At 36.6% G+C, this 19,370-nt stretch overlaps 1 protein-coding gene across 5 annotated transcripts in view; it reads right to left on the bottom strand.

The window, feature by feature from the left end:
- The window catches only part of LOC112048007 (chaoptin), an 82,025-nt gene that overhangs the window by 28,246 nt on the left and 34,409 nt on the right, over positions 1–19,370 (bottom strand). For all 5 annotated transcript variants that reach the window (XM_024085335.2, XM_024085337.2, XM_024085340.2 and 2 more), the window contains exon 2: positions 9,198–9,262. In XM_024085335.2, the coding sequence (XP_023941103.2) occupies positions 9,198–9,200 (3 nt within the window). In that variant the 5' untranslated portion in view covers positions 9,201–9,262. The remainder of the gene's footprint in view (positions 1–9,197; positions 9,263–19,370) is intronic.

Here is a 19,370-nt window from a genome sequence, read left to right as displayed (position 1 = left end):
AACGCATCTTTTTCCTTCCACCTTGCCAGTAATAACTAATTTTTCCAGATTATCTTCGTCTTTCCTGGCAATATGTCCGAAGTACTTTAGAATACACTTAGGTATATGGAAGAGAGCCGCAAGGCTGAAAGTTCATCAGTGGTTGTTGTTTCATTGTTGTTGGTTCATGGAGTTTGGACTGTGGTGGCTTTGTAGTAGGTTTCAAAGGTCCAGCCTCAACCGCCCATGTTTAAAGCGTATTTTTTTGTCGGCATCAAAGATTATATACGATTAGATACGTCACTAGCGTGTCGAAACTGAGGCAAACAAAGGTAGCTAATTGTATTAATTTCATTTAGTCGCACATAAAATAACGACAATTATTTAAAAAAATAATACCTAAATATTGTCTACAATGTCGAGTTGTGTGTTCAGTCGGTATATTTCAACTATTTAATGACGTCACTATAACAAATCCCTTACAAACGGAGCGTTTGACAAAAATATTAGTTAACAATTAGTTTGACGTTCAGTACATCAAGTAACTTTGTAATGCCACAAAATGGACGACAGCGTTTTTGACGATTTTTATAAGAAATCTTTAACTTTTATTAATCAATATCGATGTATTTTGTACCCTTATTCCATGTAACATACGAAATTAATATTGTGTTGGAAATAGTAGTCAAAGACGGATATGACGTCAGGTGGCGCGACTTAGTTTCGTAAAGAGTGAGGAGTTTGAGAGGGGTGGTTGGAACGACTTGCGATATAAGCCGCCCGACGTACGGTTGACTTCATTAAATATACTCGTGGTGTTCGAGCCGTTCACATTTCTTGTTGTGTATTTTTTATGGGTTACTTGGTATAGACAGGGAGAGTGACTTGAGTGGAAAAGGGGAGTGTTAGTTAACTGACAAAGGCGCGTTTAACCCTACACACAACGTTCACAAGTGCGTGACTTCACTCAAGGTCATTCTCTGCCATACATATACAGTCTTATTTTGGTTACAGTTTGATTTGTTAATTAAATTGTCCTGACAAATGTTATGAATCCATAGCCTTTGTTCGACATTGGTTTTCTTATTTTTGTAATCCATTTCTGAGTCTGCTAAAATAGTTTATATTAAATTTGATATGAGTCAACTACCCTATTAGCTGCCATACTTACCAATGGTAGAAGCATAGGCTGTATTTCAGTTTTCCTAAAATGATGTATATCTAGTCACTTCAGGCTCTGGGTCCACAATCAATGTTGGGAAACTTCAACGATTGGTACTCGGAACTCGTATCCAATTTTACGAAGCATTTATTCCTGGGTCACTGCACATTCTCTTGAAATATAAATACAACTGGGTTCACTTTGTCGATTTGTTGTAAGTGCATTGGATTGGATGTAGGGGTGACCTACGATATTTTATAGATACCTACTATAGATATGTTACGTGACTACAAATCACCGCAAAAAGTTATTATAATTTAGCTACTCGAATGAGTGCACACACGCTTAAGTATTTAATTCCATTATATATTTATGTATAGTTTTTACAGCTGAATACACAACTCAACTTTGTTATTTGTTTAAATGACTTTCGTTGTTTACTATGCGACTCAATAAAATTAAGACAATCAGCCGCTTTTGTTCGCTTCAGTTTTGACGCGCTAGTGACATATCTCTATTAAAAAATCTTTGGGATTTACATTATTCGAAGTTGGATGTAGTTGAACCTGCAGGTAGGTAGCTCAAGCCGCAAATGCAATAGTAGATTAGCATTATTTGTATTTTATCTCACCTGACGTTAATTTAAGATGCAGTCAGATGGAAGTGGGCTTACTTACGAGTGAGTACTTATACCTCTGACGGTGTCTACGCTGCATCTTATTGGATCGCTAAATCGCTTGGCGCTTCGTAATTGCCTGTAGAGTGGAAACTAGCCACGGTCGAACCCTATCACCAGACAAATTCTTAAATTACTCAGCGGCAAGAGACAGAATACTCCAGAAAACCTGCTCCTGTACCTACTAAGAAAACTAGCCACGGTCGAAGCCTATCGCCAGACAAAAATCTTCAATTACTCAGCGGTAAGAGACATAACGCTCCAGGAATCCTTAACGGATCCATAATATTCATCATTCAATAAGGTCTGATATATATTTTTATTTATTTAAAAGGTAATTCATTTTATCCAAGCAATATTTAATGTTCTTCTGTAACAAGTCTTATTGAAATAATGGCACCATAAAATCTTCCAAATTATTGCTAATAAGTTTTCTTGATCATTGTGTTATTCAAAGCCAATATAATCATTCTTGAATCATTATTGACCTTGCTCAAATGCTGCTAATTGATCGTCATAATTTCATGGCTAAAATTAGAATATACCCCTTTAAAGTAGGATCGTTTCAATGTTTTTGAATGATGAATGTTTGGAATTCAATGCTTTTGTGTATCACTATCAAATAGCACAATTATTGTGGTGGGAAATGTGGAAGGCAAACGGCCACGAGGTAGATCTCCAACCCGATGGTCGGATCTTCTCAAGGAAACAGGAGCCCGCACCTTTTACAGTGCCGTCCAAATGGCCAGCGACCGTACTCGATGGAGGAACAATGTATGTCAAAAGATGACTCGCCATGGTGGTCACGATCCTCAGTCATGAGGGTCCGACTGGAGAGAGAGAGATCAAAGCGCACAAAGTAGATAGCACGAATTACAATGGCAATGCAGCATATGTACCTACAGTACATTGTAGTATTTAATGAACATTACCGGAATGAATAGTTTTGTGTTATGGTTTGAGGTTTTGTATTGAGTAAATTACGAAATGGAGGTATAAAATATACAAATAAACTAGTCGCTAGAACTGCAGTAATTTCTATATTAGAACGAGTATCCTAAGCTGCTCTAGTATAGGATCATACTAAATTTGGCGGATCAGGGGGAGCAACACTAGTAGAGAAGGGGAGTATCCGAGCAAAGCCCATGGTCACAAGCTTTGCTCGGAATTTTTCTCTCTGCCTCACGATGGACCTGGCACCCACATGCTGAACCCATGAAAGTACAACATATTCGTCTCTTTTTAAACAAATACAATTTAGTATCTCGTCTGAATTTTTACCAAGTAGCAGATAATAAGTGTTTTTACCGAATTCAAAAATGGAGGAGGTTATCAATTAGCGTCGGTATCATTTTTTTATGTATTTCTTAACAACTTTTTTAGCAGTCACGGAAAAATATGAGCATGGTGTCATTCTTACATGACTATAAGTTCAGGGTTACTGATTTACAAAGAGTTGGAATCGAAGCCTTTAGAACGTGAGCTATTTTGTACAACATTATATCAGCCCCTGCCGCCAAGTGGCACGTAGATTCTCTTTCTACGATCTCTAACGCTTCGAAAACTAGAAAAATGTATGGGAATGACAGATCTTGATCACGTGACCTGTCGATAGCAAATGTCATTTCCATACATTTTTCTAGTTTTCAAAGCGTTAGCGGTCGTAGAAAGAGAACAGACGTGCCACATGGCTACAAGGGCAGGATTGGACAATAGATACTTAGACCAAAGATGTGTGGACCACTCCCATTGGCTGTTGCAGGTCGATTTTCCCACGTAAATCCCGTTTCAGCTGCCATATAAACAACAACCGTTGGGAAACCTCAGCGGTTGGTTTTCCAAACTAGTTACAAATTTAAAGGAGTTGTTGGAACTGTTTACCAGCACTTGCTCTCGGGAAATGTATAGAACATAGAGTTATGGTTCCATAGTTTTTCAGCGTTAACACTTAAGATTCATTGACAGACAAATACATTTATAAAGTTTAGTGGTTATTTTATATAGCTAAATAACTTGTGTTCAACGGATGTATGATTAATCATTATTATCAACCCATATTCGGCTCACTGCTGAGTACAATTCTCCTCTCAGAATGAGAGGGGTTAGGGCTATAGTCTACCACGCTGGTCCAATGCGGATTGGCAGACTTCACACACGCATTTTTCACACATTTATTTGACATTTCATTCAACTAAGAAAATTCTCTGATAAGCAGTTTCCTAACAATGTTTTTCATTAACCGTTTTTCGTAGGGTTTATAGTTACTTTAAAACCGATTAAAACTATCCTTGATCGCTCGTGTTGCGCTTCCTACCCAAGTGCCCAACGAAATGTGGTAAGATCCTTCTAGGGCATATTTAAAATTAAAATATTGTTTAATATTACTTTAATAAACCCACGGATCTCACCAACCCACACTAAAACAATGAAGTGGGTCTTTGGTCTAAAATAGAATGCCTCTCATCTCGTTTCTTTTCTCATTCATTAATTATATTCTCGTAGCCATTAAAGTCAATTAAGGCTGTATGTATAATTCTATAGATGCGTTTGTATATCTAGTGTAGAGCTTGGATTCAAGCGAATTGTAGGTCGAGTGACCTGACCTTGGCATTGCTACGCCCGTGTACTCCGTTAATATTTACCTTTTACCGTGAGAACTAAAAACAGTGATACGGTGTCACATACGCGATATTTTATAATTTACTATTTGGTGAATTTTAATTTGTAGAATACTACTGGTGGACGTCCACATATCTGCAACGTACGCATCGGACACATCGCATCTAATGGATTTTAGTATTCTTTGTAGGAAAAGTCATACAAGTGCGTCTACATATCCGCATCGTGCGGATCTCATAAAACAGATTTTATCTACCGTAAAATTAAAAATATGCTTGAGTCGATGCTTTCGATACATACGATGCGGATATGTGTGATAACATATTAAAAAAATATATAAAAAAACTAACGCAATCGTGTCGAAATATGAACTAAATCCGAGCAAAACTTTTGAGTTTTTACAGCTTACACAAACAACTTAACCTATTTCTTAGAAAAAGGTTGTCCGGAATAGGTATTATTTTACTAAAATGTTGAAACCGCAAAGTAATTAGTATTCTTGTTGATTTTTAATAAAAATTCACAAAATGGCCTCCATCCAAAGTTATAAATTGTAATATAATAAAGTGTAAGTCTTGCAAAACATTTACAGCTTACGCAAATTTCTCGACTTGTGAAATTAATTTCACTGAATTCAGCGTTCTTTCGCGGCCCGGGGTTTTAGAGATGCCCATTGTGTTTATGAGTGGACGGGAAATTAATTTGTTAGCATTTTTGACGTGAATAGGTATTAGGTCGCTACCCCACTGGTGATATTAGAAAGAAAGAAAGAAAATTCAATACACAATATCAAAAAAATAAATTAATTATCAGGCTACTTTTCCTTATCCTTATAAGAGAGCTCCTTTCTTACAGGAGAGGGGATACGGAGCTTATATCCACGACGCCATTCCAATGCGAGTTGGCGAACTGAGGATCATAATATTTGATTTTCTGATGGTTGCTATCACATGTTAATAATAATGATCGAAACCAATGGCTTAATATGCTCTCCGAGGAAGTTGACAATCACTATCATGTGTTAATGATAATGATCGGGACCGACGGCTTAAAGTGCTCTCTAAGGCAGTTGACGATTACATGTTAATGATAATGATCAGGACCGACAGCTTACTATTGTCTCCGATGCATTTCACGATAACTATCACGTGTTAATGATAATAATCGGGACCGACGGGTTAACGTGTTCTTCGAGACAGTTAACGATCACTATCACGTGTTAATGATAATGATCGGGACCGACGGGTTAACGTGTTCTTCGAGACAGTTGACGATCACTATTACGTGTTAATGATAATGATCGGTACCGACGGCCTAACGTGCTCTTCGAGTTATTTGACTGTCACTATCACGTGTTAATGATAATGATCAGGATCGACGGCTTAACGTACTCTCCGAGGAGGTTGACAATCACTATCACGTGTTAATAATAATGATCGGGACCGACGGCTTAACGTCCCCTACGAGACAGTTGACGATCACTATCACGTGTTAATGATCGGGATCGACAGCTTAACGTACTATCCGAGGAAGTTGGCGATCACTATCACGTGTTAATGATAATGATCGGGATCGACGGCTTAACGTACTCTCCGAGGAAGTTGGCGATCACTATCACGTGTTAATAATAATGATGATTGGGATCGACGGCTTAACGTACTCTCCGAGGAAGTTGGCGATCACTATCACGTGTTAATGAAAATGATCGGGACCAACTAATGAACGTGCTCTCCGAGACAGTTGACGATCACTATCACATGTTAATAATAATGATCGGGACCGACAACACCACTCCAATACGAGTTGGCGAACTTAGGATCATTATATTTGATTTTCTGATGGTCGCTATCACATGTTAATAGTAATGATCGGGATCAATGGCTTAACGTGCTCTTTGAGATAGTTGACTTTCACTATCACGTGTTAATGATAATGATCGGGACCGACGACTTCCCAACTCCTACTGCCAATTAATTGGAAGGACAAAATCACAATGTTTCATAGCTAGACACAGAACTCGAACCGAACACGACACCGACACCGACACGAATAATAACTATAATCCGTAACCACATAGGATTACGACTGAACAACGAGGTGGTTATTATTATTTATTTTCTTTCATATATTTTTTTAAATTTTAACTATAATTTAATCGGTTATATGTTAGTGCTCTCATGAGTATAATTCATTACGCTATGCGGCATATTCACATTGCATTTATAGTCAAAAGTACGTACATTTCTACATATTATATAGCAAAAGCTTTAAAAGAGCGAGCTTACAGAATGTTCAATGTATGGAAAATGCTGTATGCGAAACAACCTTTGATATGAATGCGTTTTTATTTGCAGTTTTGAAATAAATTATTTTGAGATTTTAATTGGTAAATTTCGCAATAACTTTTTATTTAATGTACTGGGAAATATATTTTTTTGTTGTAGTTTATTCATCTCTATTTAATATTAAAGGAAATAAAGATATTTCAAAGCGGCCTGCGATAGCCACGCCATACATACCTCATTTTATAAATTTTCAAATCGGTTTAGTAGTTTCAGAGCCTATTCAATGCAAACAAACAATCAAATCTTTCCTATTTATAATATTAGTATAGATGTATAGATGATAGTTGACTATATGAATATATATAACCCCAGACTTATTTATCTCAAGAATTAGCTTGCACTATTTTGTAGGTACAATTATTGAAAATAGATAGGTAGCTATCGTTATCAACCCATATTCGGCTCACTGCTGAGCTCGAGTCTCCTCTCAGAATGAGAGGGGATAGGCCAATTGTGCACCACGCTGGCCCAATGCGGATTGGCAGTTTTCACACACGCAGAGAATTAAGAAAATCCTCAGGTATGCAGGTTTCCTCACGATGTTTTTCCTCGTTTGAGACACGTGATATTTAATTTCTTAAAATGCATACAACTGAAAAGTTGGAGGTGCATGCCCCGGACCGGATTCGAAGCCACACCCTCCGGATTCGGAGACAGGTTATATCCACTGGGCTATCACGACTAGGTAGCTATACCTACACTTATAATCAGGGAGTGCATTTGCCTTCTATTATGACTAGTCCACTAATATTATAAACGCGAAAGTTTGTATGGATGTTTGGATGTTTGTTACTCTTTAACGCCGCTACTACTGAAGCGATTTGGCTGAAATTTGGAATGGAAATAGATTTTACTCTGGATTAACACATAGGGTTTTAATTATATTATATTATATTTTACCGGAAAATACATGGTTCCTGAGGGATGTGTGAAAAACTAAATTCGACGAAGTCGCGGGCATCCGCTAGTAATACAAATTATAGTCAATACCTTCAATTATTCATTGTAAAAGACTGAAGCTTGACATAGGTATCAGAATAAGGGAATAAAATCGATCACGCCTTTTCATGCTAAGTTTAAATTATCTTTTCAATGTTTTAATTTAAAATTGTATTTTTGTGTGCAATAAAGCATTTCTTCTTCTTCTTCTTCACGCGTTTACTGTTCCTGAAGTCTATCACTGAAAGTTGCAACCAGATTTAATGTTTACATAGTAAACTAAATATTTAGTTGCAAGTTGCCTGTTGCCACAACTCGGAGATCAAAGGTGGTCTGTGTGCGAAGCATTCAAGTTACCTACAGCTCAATTCGCGAGCTTCGATGATTTCGAAGCTCAAGCTTAAAACAAGGGAGTACTGCAAAATATACCTAATGAATATAAATTTAAAGTTGTATTTTCCGTAACACTTCTTCTATTTTAAAGTATCTAATATAGTCGCTCGAAATAATAATATAAGCAAACTTAGACTTTGAATTCATTACTATAACGTTTATTTTAGAGTGGCTGAAAATATTCCATACTGGAAAACTGGCGTTTACGTACTAGGGATACTGATTTCTGTGGTTATAATTAAAACGCGGGGATAACGAGGTGCGGTTTAATATATTTCGAAGTTTAATTACAGTTTAACGTTCAGTTTTATGGGTCAGACGTTCGTCATAATTGTTTACTAGCTAATTCCCTTTAAAGCTATAAAATAAGATCATTGAGTTTTTCTTCTATCTATGAAATTCCCAGTAACAGCTATAGGATGGAAAATTGGTAGTATACACTACCGTGGCGTTAAGCCATCATTTACGACCCATATTTGGCTCACTGTTGAGCACGAGTCTCCTTTTAGAATGAGACCTTAATAGCTGTAATATTGTCAATAAACAATTTACTGTCTCACATACATCAAAAAAATAAAATGGGCAAAAGTAATAATTTTGTCGGCCTTCGTGGCGCAGTGGTTTGCGCGGTGGATTTACAAGAAAGAGGTCCTTGGTTAGATTGAGGGCTAGGCAGATTGAGTTTTTCTTAATTGGTCCAGGTCTGACTGGTGGGAGGCTTCGGCCATGGCTAATTACCCTACCGGCAAAGACGTACCGCCAAGCGATTTAGAATGTATAGACGGTTCGTGTAGAAACCGAAAGGGGTATTGATTTTCATCCTTCTCCTAACAAGTTAGACCGCTTCCATCTTAAATTGCATGATCACTTACCATCAGGTGAGAACTTGTAAATTATAAAAAAAAAGTGTACATTTTACAAACACATATTTCGGTTATATAGCAAGGCATTCCTAATTGTTTCAGTTCCAGGTAGGTCTTCATATTGAAGTCAGATTGAATTACTAAGAATTCTAAATATACAACCGATTCATCACGGCTACATTGGAAAGATTCCACGCCGTTATCACTCCATAAACACTCACCATGACTGCTGTGAGTGCACTTCCCCATAAAACAGCATTCGGCGCGCTCGCCGCTCGGTCAGGCCCTGAAATATGAGGCGGAGGTGAAAATGGGACACGGAGATTGCTTTATTGTGTTTATTTGTTAAATGCAACGCGACTGTACCTTGTACAACTGGATCCTAACTGAAAATCAGTGCTGCATACTTTTTTTTGGATAGGAAGTATGTAGCAAAATGCTGAGTTAGGGCCTTTTTCTAGGTTATGCTACATATTGCATGGTGTTCTTTTTTTTTTGTTTTAGTTATAAGCTATATATTTAAAATTTACTATTGTAATGTGTGGCACTGCCTAAAAATAAAGATATTTCTTTCTTTCTTTCTTTCTTTCTTCTTTCTACAGGGTTGCCAACATTTCTTAAGAAAAATATAGTAATTTTTAGACTTAGCAATAATAAGTATAGTACGCTTAAAGAAAATATAGTATTTTAAGAAATAAGCGAAAAGACACGTTTGTTTCTTATATAAACAAAAAAAAGAATTTTCAAAATCGGTCCATAAATGACATACATAAAAAAACATACATACAGCCGAACGTAGAACCTCCTCCTTTTTGGAAGTCGGTTAAAAAAATATATTTATTTACACTTATTGCATTTTTCAATAATTTTGTCTTAAGTAGGTAATTATGAATGTATATTCTTTTTCATGTTAAATAGTTATTACACTTTTTATGTTGTTTTTGTCATTTTAACTGTTTATCATTTAGAAATTGTTACGAAGTCTTTGAAAATGTGCTATGTAATGTAAAAATGTATCTATTATAAGCTGTGACGTCACACGGGTCTCAGCTGAAAATCAGCGCCGTGTGTTATACTTGTACGTAGTGCACGGCATATGCTGAGCTGTACACCCTTTCTTTTTAGGGGTTATAGACAGACATGCTGTCATAAGGATAGGGTACTAGACTGTCTGTAACTTTTAGATTTTTTAGATTTGAATGAATTTATTTTCTTTCTTTCTTTTCTTTATCTGACATATTTGGTATCCTTGCATTTTTTTTTGAAAATAATTTTTGTCATATATTTAATAATATGACCAATATTCCCATTTCCCTCCAAGTAGTCGGAAAGACTGTGCTAGGAGTGGGTACCACAATATACCAACGGGGCGGGGATCGAACCACCACCCCTCGGTGATGAATCTGACCACTTTTACCGTTGAGCTATTGGGGCTTTATAGAACACAGGTCGGTCTGATCACATTTCAAAATACGTATTAATGGTATTCCTGTTTTTGGTAACTACTTCATTGTTTGTATATTTAGTTCGACAACTCGGGTTTCAGAGTAATCGGCTTTACGCCGAATTTTGAAATGTTGGTACTACTGTAGCACCACCTACTGACGTAATAACTGCGTAGGTACGTACAATTATCTTTTGACTTAAAATAATACATAAAATATTACTGTGTGTACTGTATATCTTAAAATTAGAGTAAAATGGTTGGTTCTTGAATCAGATACTAAGGAGTAAATGTTTTTGTTTTTATCACAAGAGAGCTATCGGCCAAAAATTGAGTTTTTAGTCGAATATATGCGGTTATAGAATAGATTAGGATTTTCTACACATAAAGCACTTAAGCTTCTTATGTCCTTCCTCCAACAATTACTTAATCAATTTGTACAAAATCTACATTAGTTATATACTGAAACCTTCATTAGTCTATCTATTGGTGAAAATTGCAAGAAAATCCGTTTAAGTATAGTTTACAGACAGACGCGGTGAGGACTTTGTTTTATAATAAGTATTGATTATGTATGTATGTATAGTCATCGATCAGTGCATGTTGCCAGTGATGACCTACGGATCCGAGACTTGGTCGCTGACTATGGGCCTTATTAGAAGGCTCAAAGTCACTCAGCGGGCGATGGAGCGAGCTATGCTTGGAGTTTCTCTGCGTGACCTAATCAGGAATAACGAGATCTGCAGAATAACTAAAGTCACTGACATAGCGCAGCGAGTCGCAAAGCTGAAGAGGCAATGGGCAGGCCACATAGTTCCAAAAGCCGATGGACGTTGGGGTCCCAAGGTGCTAGAACGTCGACCCCGCACCGGAAAGCGCAGTGTTGGCTGACTTTCCACTAGTAAACCGAGGATATCAAGCGGTTGCAGGGAGCCGTTGGATACTGGCGGCTCGAGATCGTTGTGCTTGGAGGTCCATGCAAGAGGCCCATGTCCAGCAGTGGACGTCAATCGGCTGATAAGGTATAAATTAAAACCAATTCATAATGGGTATAGAAAAACTAAATTAAACGCGTACCTCGTAACAAAGAATTAGGCAGACATTCTCTGCGCGTCTTGATACGTCAACACAGCAATAAATCTGCCCGACTCGGCTACAATGTTGAATGTAATATGTAATTACTACAATTTGTTAGAGTCGAGGTGACAGTCGGATTCATTTCCCCTTTTGTGACACTCCCAGAGCATATTATTGCAAGCTGGAGAACGTTAAAGGTTTTATTTATTCAACGTAAATGTTTAAACGCACATAAAATGTACCAATAAAGCTGTCTATGTTAGGTTGATTGTCATTTTTATTACGCCTGCATAGATAATATTTTGAAAACAGTTATCTTTACATTTAGGATATTGACTAACAGCCGGAATTTATGTGCCGACGCAAATTACTGATCAACGTGGCAATAAAGCTGTCTTAGACGTGTAGAATAGGCTGTAAGTCGCAATTATTACAACTAAAATCATTTTTTGTTATATTCTTTTAATGTTTATGACGCAACTACTTTGTACTACTTCTTAAAGTTCATTTATTTCTATTTAGTAATTTAATACCTAATTCTATTTTTTTTTACAAATTTAAGCATAGTTTGAGTCATATTTTTTTTGCGTTTAAAATTTCTCATTGTGTGACAGGAAAACTTGATTATTTGAAATAAAAATCGAAGTTTATCCAGTTCGTTTCAGCTTATCACAGCATCAGGTATAATTACAGGTAAATTACATCAGGTATAATTACAGGCAATAAAGCTGTCTCAGACGTGTACAATGGTGGCTGTAATTCGCAATTACTACAAATAAAACAACTTTTTGTTTTATAACAAAAAAATACTTTAATTAATTTATGACACGCCTATATTGTATTACTTCTTAAAGCCAATTTATTTCTAGTTAATAATAATTATTTTTTTTAAGTAATTTGTGCATAACTATTGCGTTTAAAATTACTTATTGTGTGACAAGAAAACTTGATTATTTGACGAAAAAAAAACGAAGTTTATCCAGTTTGTTTCAGCTTATCACAGCATCACGTTTAATTACAGGTAAATTTATGTGCCGACGCAAATTGCTGATCAACATGGCAATAAAGCTGTCTCAGACGTGTAGAATGGTGGCTGTAATTCGCAATTACAACAATTAAGAACGTAGAGTTTCATTCCCCCTGCGACGTTCGTAGCACGTTTTACGACGCATACCGTTCCTGTACTACTTGGAAAATTTAATTTATATATTAACTAGTTTATAGTTAAGGCGTATGATGAAGGAGACGGTGATGTAGAGAAAAGCCTAAAACGGGAAATTCTGACGGAAATTAAATGTAGGAGACTATTGAATCACATCACATCAAGCGTCAGTATCAATATTGAATCTTGCAGAGTTAATGTAAGGCCAGATTTAAAACAGAAGAACCGGCAAATGCATCTCCTGGCTCGAGAACCTCGGTTAGTGATACTGTATTTATGCGTGACGTGATGAAGCGAGTTTGGTGACATAATTTATCTTGATATGCCTTTAAAAAAAATAAGTATAATATTTGCCTTTGAAACTCACTACTTCTCAAAACTAGGGTTGTAACGGACCTTCACCCTTCCGTAAATGCAGAAGTTCCGAGTGATCGCACATCCGCTTCTAATTTTGCCGCCGCAAAATTTTAACGGCGTACAAATCCTTAGTTTTTGTTACTTCTTTAATAATTAATTAATTAATTTATAATTAGTTTCTAATTCGAATGAATAAGCAGTGGATAGGTGACAACTGTAAAGTTTCCTAATGTGACCCAAAACTACGAACGAAACGAGAAATAAATGGCTGTAAAAATATTTAGCGCTAAATGCGCTAATTAGGCCCTAAATGGAAAGAGGTTCTACAAAGCTATGAAATACCATAGATATGACGATGCTGCTAATTTCCTGCCCTGAACCCCGTTCTAATAAAAATAAATTCGAGTAGATTCGATTTTGAAATGGCCCTGATTGAATTCTATTGAAAATGTTATTACTCAGTACCTACAATATGTAAATAAGAGCCCAATCGTTTTCTAATTCTTATACCTGAATCTGATGTTTTTTGAAAACTACCCGTCAAGTCTTTACTCTATTAGTGTAGTAGTAATTCTAAATTAGACCAATTTACAATTTCCTCTCACTCGTAGAAAAAGCCATTGCCCTTTATTGGTGATGATGATGACATCATCAGACCATTTTAAACAACCCAATGTGATCAAAAACTACTTACAAGCATACCTAAAACTAGATTCCAATTCGAAATTTGTATATGAATTTGCGTGGCAACTGCAAAGTTTCCTAATGTGACCCAAAACTGTGAACGGAACGAGAAATAAATGGCTGTAAATAAATGGGCACAGCCATTAGCGCTAAATGTAAACCTAAAGGCCCTCCATGGAAAGAGGCTCTACAAAACGGGCCCGCCGTGAAATCCCACAGGTAATAATTAATGCCGCTGCTGCTAATTTCCTCCCCCGAACCCCTGTTCCGATAAACAGGAAATTCGAGTGGCTTCGATTTTGAAATTACCTGGATTGAATGCTATTGAAAAAAAATATATACTACTAGTGGACCCGGTCAAGCTTCGCTTTGACTTATGTGCACTTCTTCTCTACCCCTACTCTACACTACTCTACCCCTATCATACCCCTTGACTCTTAAACGTTTGTATGGGAAATATAAAAGGGTTGTTTTTATGGTTTTCCCGGCAATTATTCTATCTTTTGTCACCTTTTAAACCTTCCCTATACCTCCACGATCATTTGTAGGCCAAGATAAGATAAATCCGTTCAGCCGTTCTCGAGTTTTAGCGAGACTAACGAACGAAAAACGAAATAAATATAATTCATACAAAAATAATAAATCCGTGATTTAAAAAATGGGGGTAGGTAAAATATACTTTATGACTTATTCTCGATACATTAGATTTCATACAAAAGACCGTATCATAATCCCTGTATTCATTTAGAAGTCACTGACTGTGTATCACACAGTTGTGTATCTACAATAGACATATCAAACTTATAATACTATTACTTTAATACTAAAACTTATAATATTATTTACGGCCTCCGTGGCGCAGTGGTTTGCGCGGTGGATTCACAAAACGGAGGTCCTGGGTTCGATCCCCGGCTGGGCAGATTGAGATTTTCTTAATTTGTCCTGGTCTGGCTGGTGGGAGGCTTCGGCCGTGGCTAGTTACCACCCTACCGGCAAAGACGTACCGCCAAGCGATTTAGCGTTCCGGTACGATGCCGTGTAGAAACCGAAAGGGGTGTGGATTTTCATCCTCCTCCTAACAAGTTAGCCCGCTTCCATCTTAGACTGCATCATCACTTATCATCAGGTGAGATTGTAGTCAAGGGCTAACTTGTAAAGAATAAAAAAAAAAAAAAATAATACCCTCTTTTCACGTTGGTGGTTAAAAAGTAAAACCTTATCTAAGTATAACATATTTTAATCCAAATCCAATCTTTGTACAATTGTTGCTAATTTGAAGATATCTAATTTTATAAAGAAGTTTGTTTGTTTGGTTGAACGTGCTAATCTCAGAAACTATGGAGGAAAACTATAATTATCATCACGCTATGACCAATAAGAATGAAAAATATAGTACCTAAAACGGGAAAATGAATTTTGTTTTGAAAATTTCTGTTCCGTACGCTGCGTAAACGGTTACACGAATATTATGTACCTAACTATGACAGAATAACTCCCCTTTAAATTTCGATTGTTTTTTGTCAAGGGGTGACACGCGAACAAAGTCGCAGGGGTCCGCTAGTTGTATTATAACGCTTTTGGCTCTTAAAGATTAAGCACTTTAGATAAACGCCTCTTTCCTTGTTCTGTTGTCTCAGATCTCAGATCTTACCTTAACGCCAGCTACAGACGATCAAATATACCGCGTCCGCGATCAAGTATTTCCAGTTTGCAGTATCCTTATGCGCACTACAGCTTTAACCGTTTTATCTAATCACACTAATATGATAGAGGCGAAAGTATGTGTGTGTGTAAGTATGTTTGTTCCGAAACCGATTTTACTCTGGATTACCACATAGGCTACTTTTAATCGCGGAAAAATCCATGGTTCCCGCGGGATTTGTGAAAAACTGAATTCCACGCGGACGAAGTCGCAGATGTCTTCTAGTAATAAATATTTCGATTTGTTTGCCCGCTTCCATCTTAGATTACATCATCACTTACCATCAGGTGAGATTGTAGTCAAGGGCTAACTTGTTAAGAATAAAAAAAAATAACAATATTTTAATATTTTGTAAACTGATCAGTGATCACATTTCTAAGCGTGCTGCTGTGAACGATAAACTTGATTGTACGTAGCTGGCGTTACGTATTTAAATTATGTGCGAAAAAACGCAGAAACAGAAGCACGTGTTGGAAATCCGCGTAAATCATCAATATTTTGTAAACGATCAAAAGCGCGTTACACGCACAACCGACTCAAATTTATGACGCGCCATCTATCAATCAAGCTGTTTCCGCTCGAGTTTTATACACAAAATATTGTTATAAATTATAACAGCGGTGTACGGAACCAGGTCTGTTGAAATTTTCATTAATTTTTCGGTTTACATTAATTTTTCATTATTAACGAGTTGAACAAGTTATCTACGTATCTATATTTCAAACAACTTGTTAATTCATAATGAACTCCTTACAATATAGTTAAAATATGTTTCATTTTTTAATAGGAACTGTAGCTATATTGGCATGCTATAATCTAAAACTTTTTAAGCACAAAGTTTTTCGAAAGTGTGCCAAATACACATATCTACGACAAAAAAGTAAAGTGAAAGACGTAGCAAAAATAATAAAGTCGGCCTTATATATCCGCCTTAAATAAAAAATCCGGCCTTATCTCTAAATCCGTTGTTAGCGGATACCTACTAATATAGACTACCTCCCTGCCAAATTTTATCTTTGTACGTCATGCGGTTTTCGAGATTTGTGATGCCTAATGACCTTTTGCGTTTATACATTAAGATAATTCCAATATCTTCTTCATTTTACCTACAAAATAAGCCACGTCAATAAAGTATTCAACCCGAAAATACGCCTATGAATATGAGGTTATGAGGTAAGAGTATGAGGTACGGTTTATGAGGCTACTGATGTGAAGTTATTGCCAATATCTAGTCAAATAGGGCCAAAGTTTCAAGTATTTCTTACGTAACCTGAGCTTTACCTTGAACCACGCAATAAAGGCACAGTATTCCTTAATAATAACGCCAAATAAAGTAAAACTTCTATCAACCTACGTTACGTATAAGAAAAAATAATAAATACGTTATTTCACAAGAAAATCTACAGAAAATCCTTAGGATTTTTCCCGAGCCTGTGTCGAATATTTTCTCGAAAATTCCCAAATCACGTGCCCGATACTCTCTCTGTGGAATTTAAATTATATAGGTTGTCCTGAAAATTCATTAACCTACATTTTAGTATATATTTTCGTTATCCATTATATTTCAATCTACGTATATTTGGAGATAAAGCCCAATGGATATGACCTCTGCGTCCGATTCCGGAGGGTGTGGGTTCGAATCCGGTCCGAGGATGCACCTCCAATTTTTCAGTTTTGTGCATTTTATGAAATTAAATATCACGTGTTTCAAACGGTGAAGGAAAACATCGTGAGGAAACCTGCATACCAGAGAATTTTCTTAATTCTCTGCGTGTGTGAAGTCTGCCAATCCGCATTGGGCCAGCGTGGTGGGCTATTGGCCTAACCCCTCTCATTCTGAGAGGAGACTCGAGCTCAGCAGTGAGCCGAATATGGGTTGGGTTGATAATGAATATTTGGAGATGCTGAAAAACTAAAATTAATTCTTTAGAGACTGTTAACAAAATCTATTTATAACAAAATCCTAAATTCGTTTATTTTAAGTAGGCTTAATTTATAAGCCTTTTTGGCCCGTCTAGTTTGTTATTTATAGAGACTCTACCACCGGTTCGAATTTTTGCGAAGAAGAATCTGTAAGAAACGCAACAGTTGCGTGAGTCTTGCTCTTCAAACCGCAAAGACGTAGTGTTTCCGCACTCGAGACTCTAGGGTCTATAGTTCAATGGGGACACTGGTATCTCTAGTTTGGAGTGGAATACGCCGTTTTATTTGCGTCGTTATTAAAAATATATAGTCACAATAGAACATTATCCAAGTCAACCAACTTACTTGTTATTAAGAAACCTACTGATCAGTAATTTTACTTCTAACTTATACATGCCATGGACAAAGTTTTTGGTATTGTTTGCTAGGCAAACCGCAAAGACATAGGCTAGACAGGAGACTATAAGCCATTGGGGACACTGGTATCTCTAGAGAGGAACACGCCGTATCCTTTGCGTTGTTATTAAGAATTTATGGAACATTTTAAGATTTTTTTTTAAGAAATCCTACTGAAAAGTACCTTAACTGCCCAGACTGCAGTGTGTGTTATTAAGGATGTATAGCCACAATAGAACATTTTCCAAGTCCACCAACTTACTTGTTATTAAGAAAACCTACTGATCAGTAATTTTACTTCTAACTTATACATGCCATGGACAAAGCTTTCCTGGTATTCTTTGCTAGGCAAACCACAAATACATAGTGTTTCCACAGTGGACACTCTGGAGGGTATAATCCATTGGGGACACTGGTATCTCTAGTGAGGAACACGCCGTATCCTTTGCGTTGTTATTAAGAATTTATGGAACATTTTAAGATTTTTTTTTAAGAAATCCTACTGAAAAGTACCTTAACTGCCCAGACTGCAGTGTGTGTTATTAAGGATGTATAGCCACAATAGAACATTTTCCAAGTCCACCGACTTACTTGTTATTAAGAAAACCTACTGATCAGTAATTTTACTATTTTTTTATTCATAATAGACCACAATAGATCATGCCTGGTAGAAAGCAATGAAGAGGTCTAGGTTGGTTGTTTGTTCTACTATTCACTTACAGACATGCCATGGACAAAATTTTCTTTGTATTCTTTGCAACTCTAAAGCAACGTAACAGTTAAATTAATTTTATTATAGAGCACTTTTATTTGGAAAGTGTTTCGGGATTTCTCATGACTGACAAAGTGTGTATTGTTTAGGACCAGATATAATTAACATACTAACGTGAAAGTAAGATGTTTTATAGGACTCTAAAGGTGATTACAAATATAAGAAAACTAATGTCGAACAAAGGTTATGATTCACAACACTTGTCAGGACAACTTAATTAACAAATCAAACTGTAACCAAAAAAGAGCCTAAAATGGCAGAGAATGACCTTGAGTGGAGTCACGTACTTGTGAACGATGTTTGTAGGGTTAAAGGATCCTTTGACAGTCGACTAACACTCCCCTTTTCCACTCAAGTCACTCTCCCCGCCTATCCTAAGGTAACCCTTAAAGAATTACACAACAAGAGATGTGGACGCCTCGAACGCCACAAGCACACTGAAGCCAACACGAGATCGAGCGGCGTCATATCCGTCACAGACTACTATTTCCAACACTAAACGGCGATAACAGATGTAGGTAATTTAAAATCTAGTATAACGGAATATGCAAATTAAATTTTTACTCTCCTTGCAAGCAAAATATTGTATTGTCTAATTTCATAATTTGTTTTTTTTTATTTCTATGTCAGTAAATCTAATGATAATAATAGAGGCTGTTTGCCTTTTTATTAATTTGAGTTTTTTTGTATGTATAAATGTAAAATCGTAAACAAAGTAAGTGAGAAGTGATAGCCCAGTGGATATGACCTCTGCTTTCGAGGGCGTTGGTACAAATCTGGTCCGGGGCATGCACCTCCAACATTTCAGTTATGTGCATTTTAAGAAATTAAATTTCACGTGTCTTAAACGGTGAAGGAAAGACATCGTGAGAATACC

This window comes from Bicyclus anynana, chromosome 10 (assembly GCF_947172395.1).
Source record: "Bicyclus anynana chromosome 10, ilBicAnyn1.1, whole genome shotgun sequence".
Lineage (NCBI taxonomy): Eukaryota > Metazoa > Arthropoda > Insecta > Lepidoptera > Nymphalidae > Bicyclus > Bicyclus anynana.
This window is presented reverse-complemented; position numbering and strand designations above follow the sequence as displayed.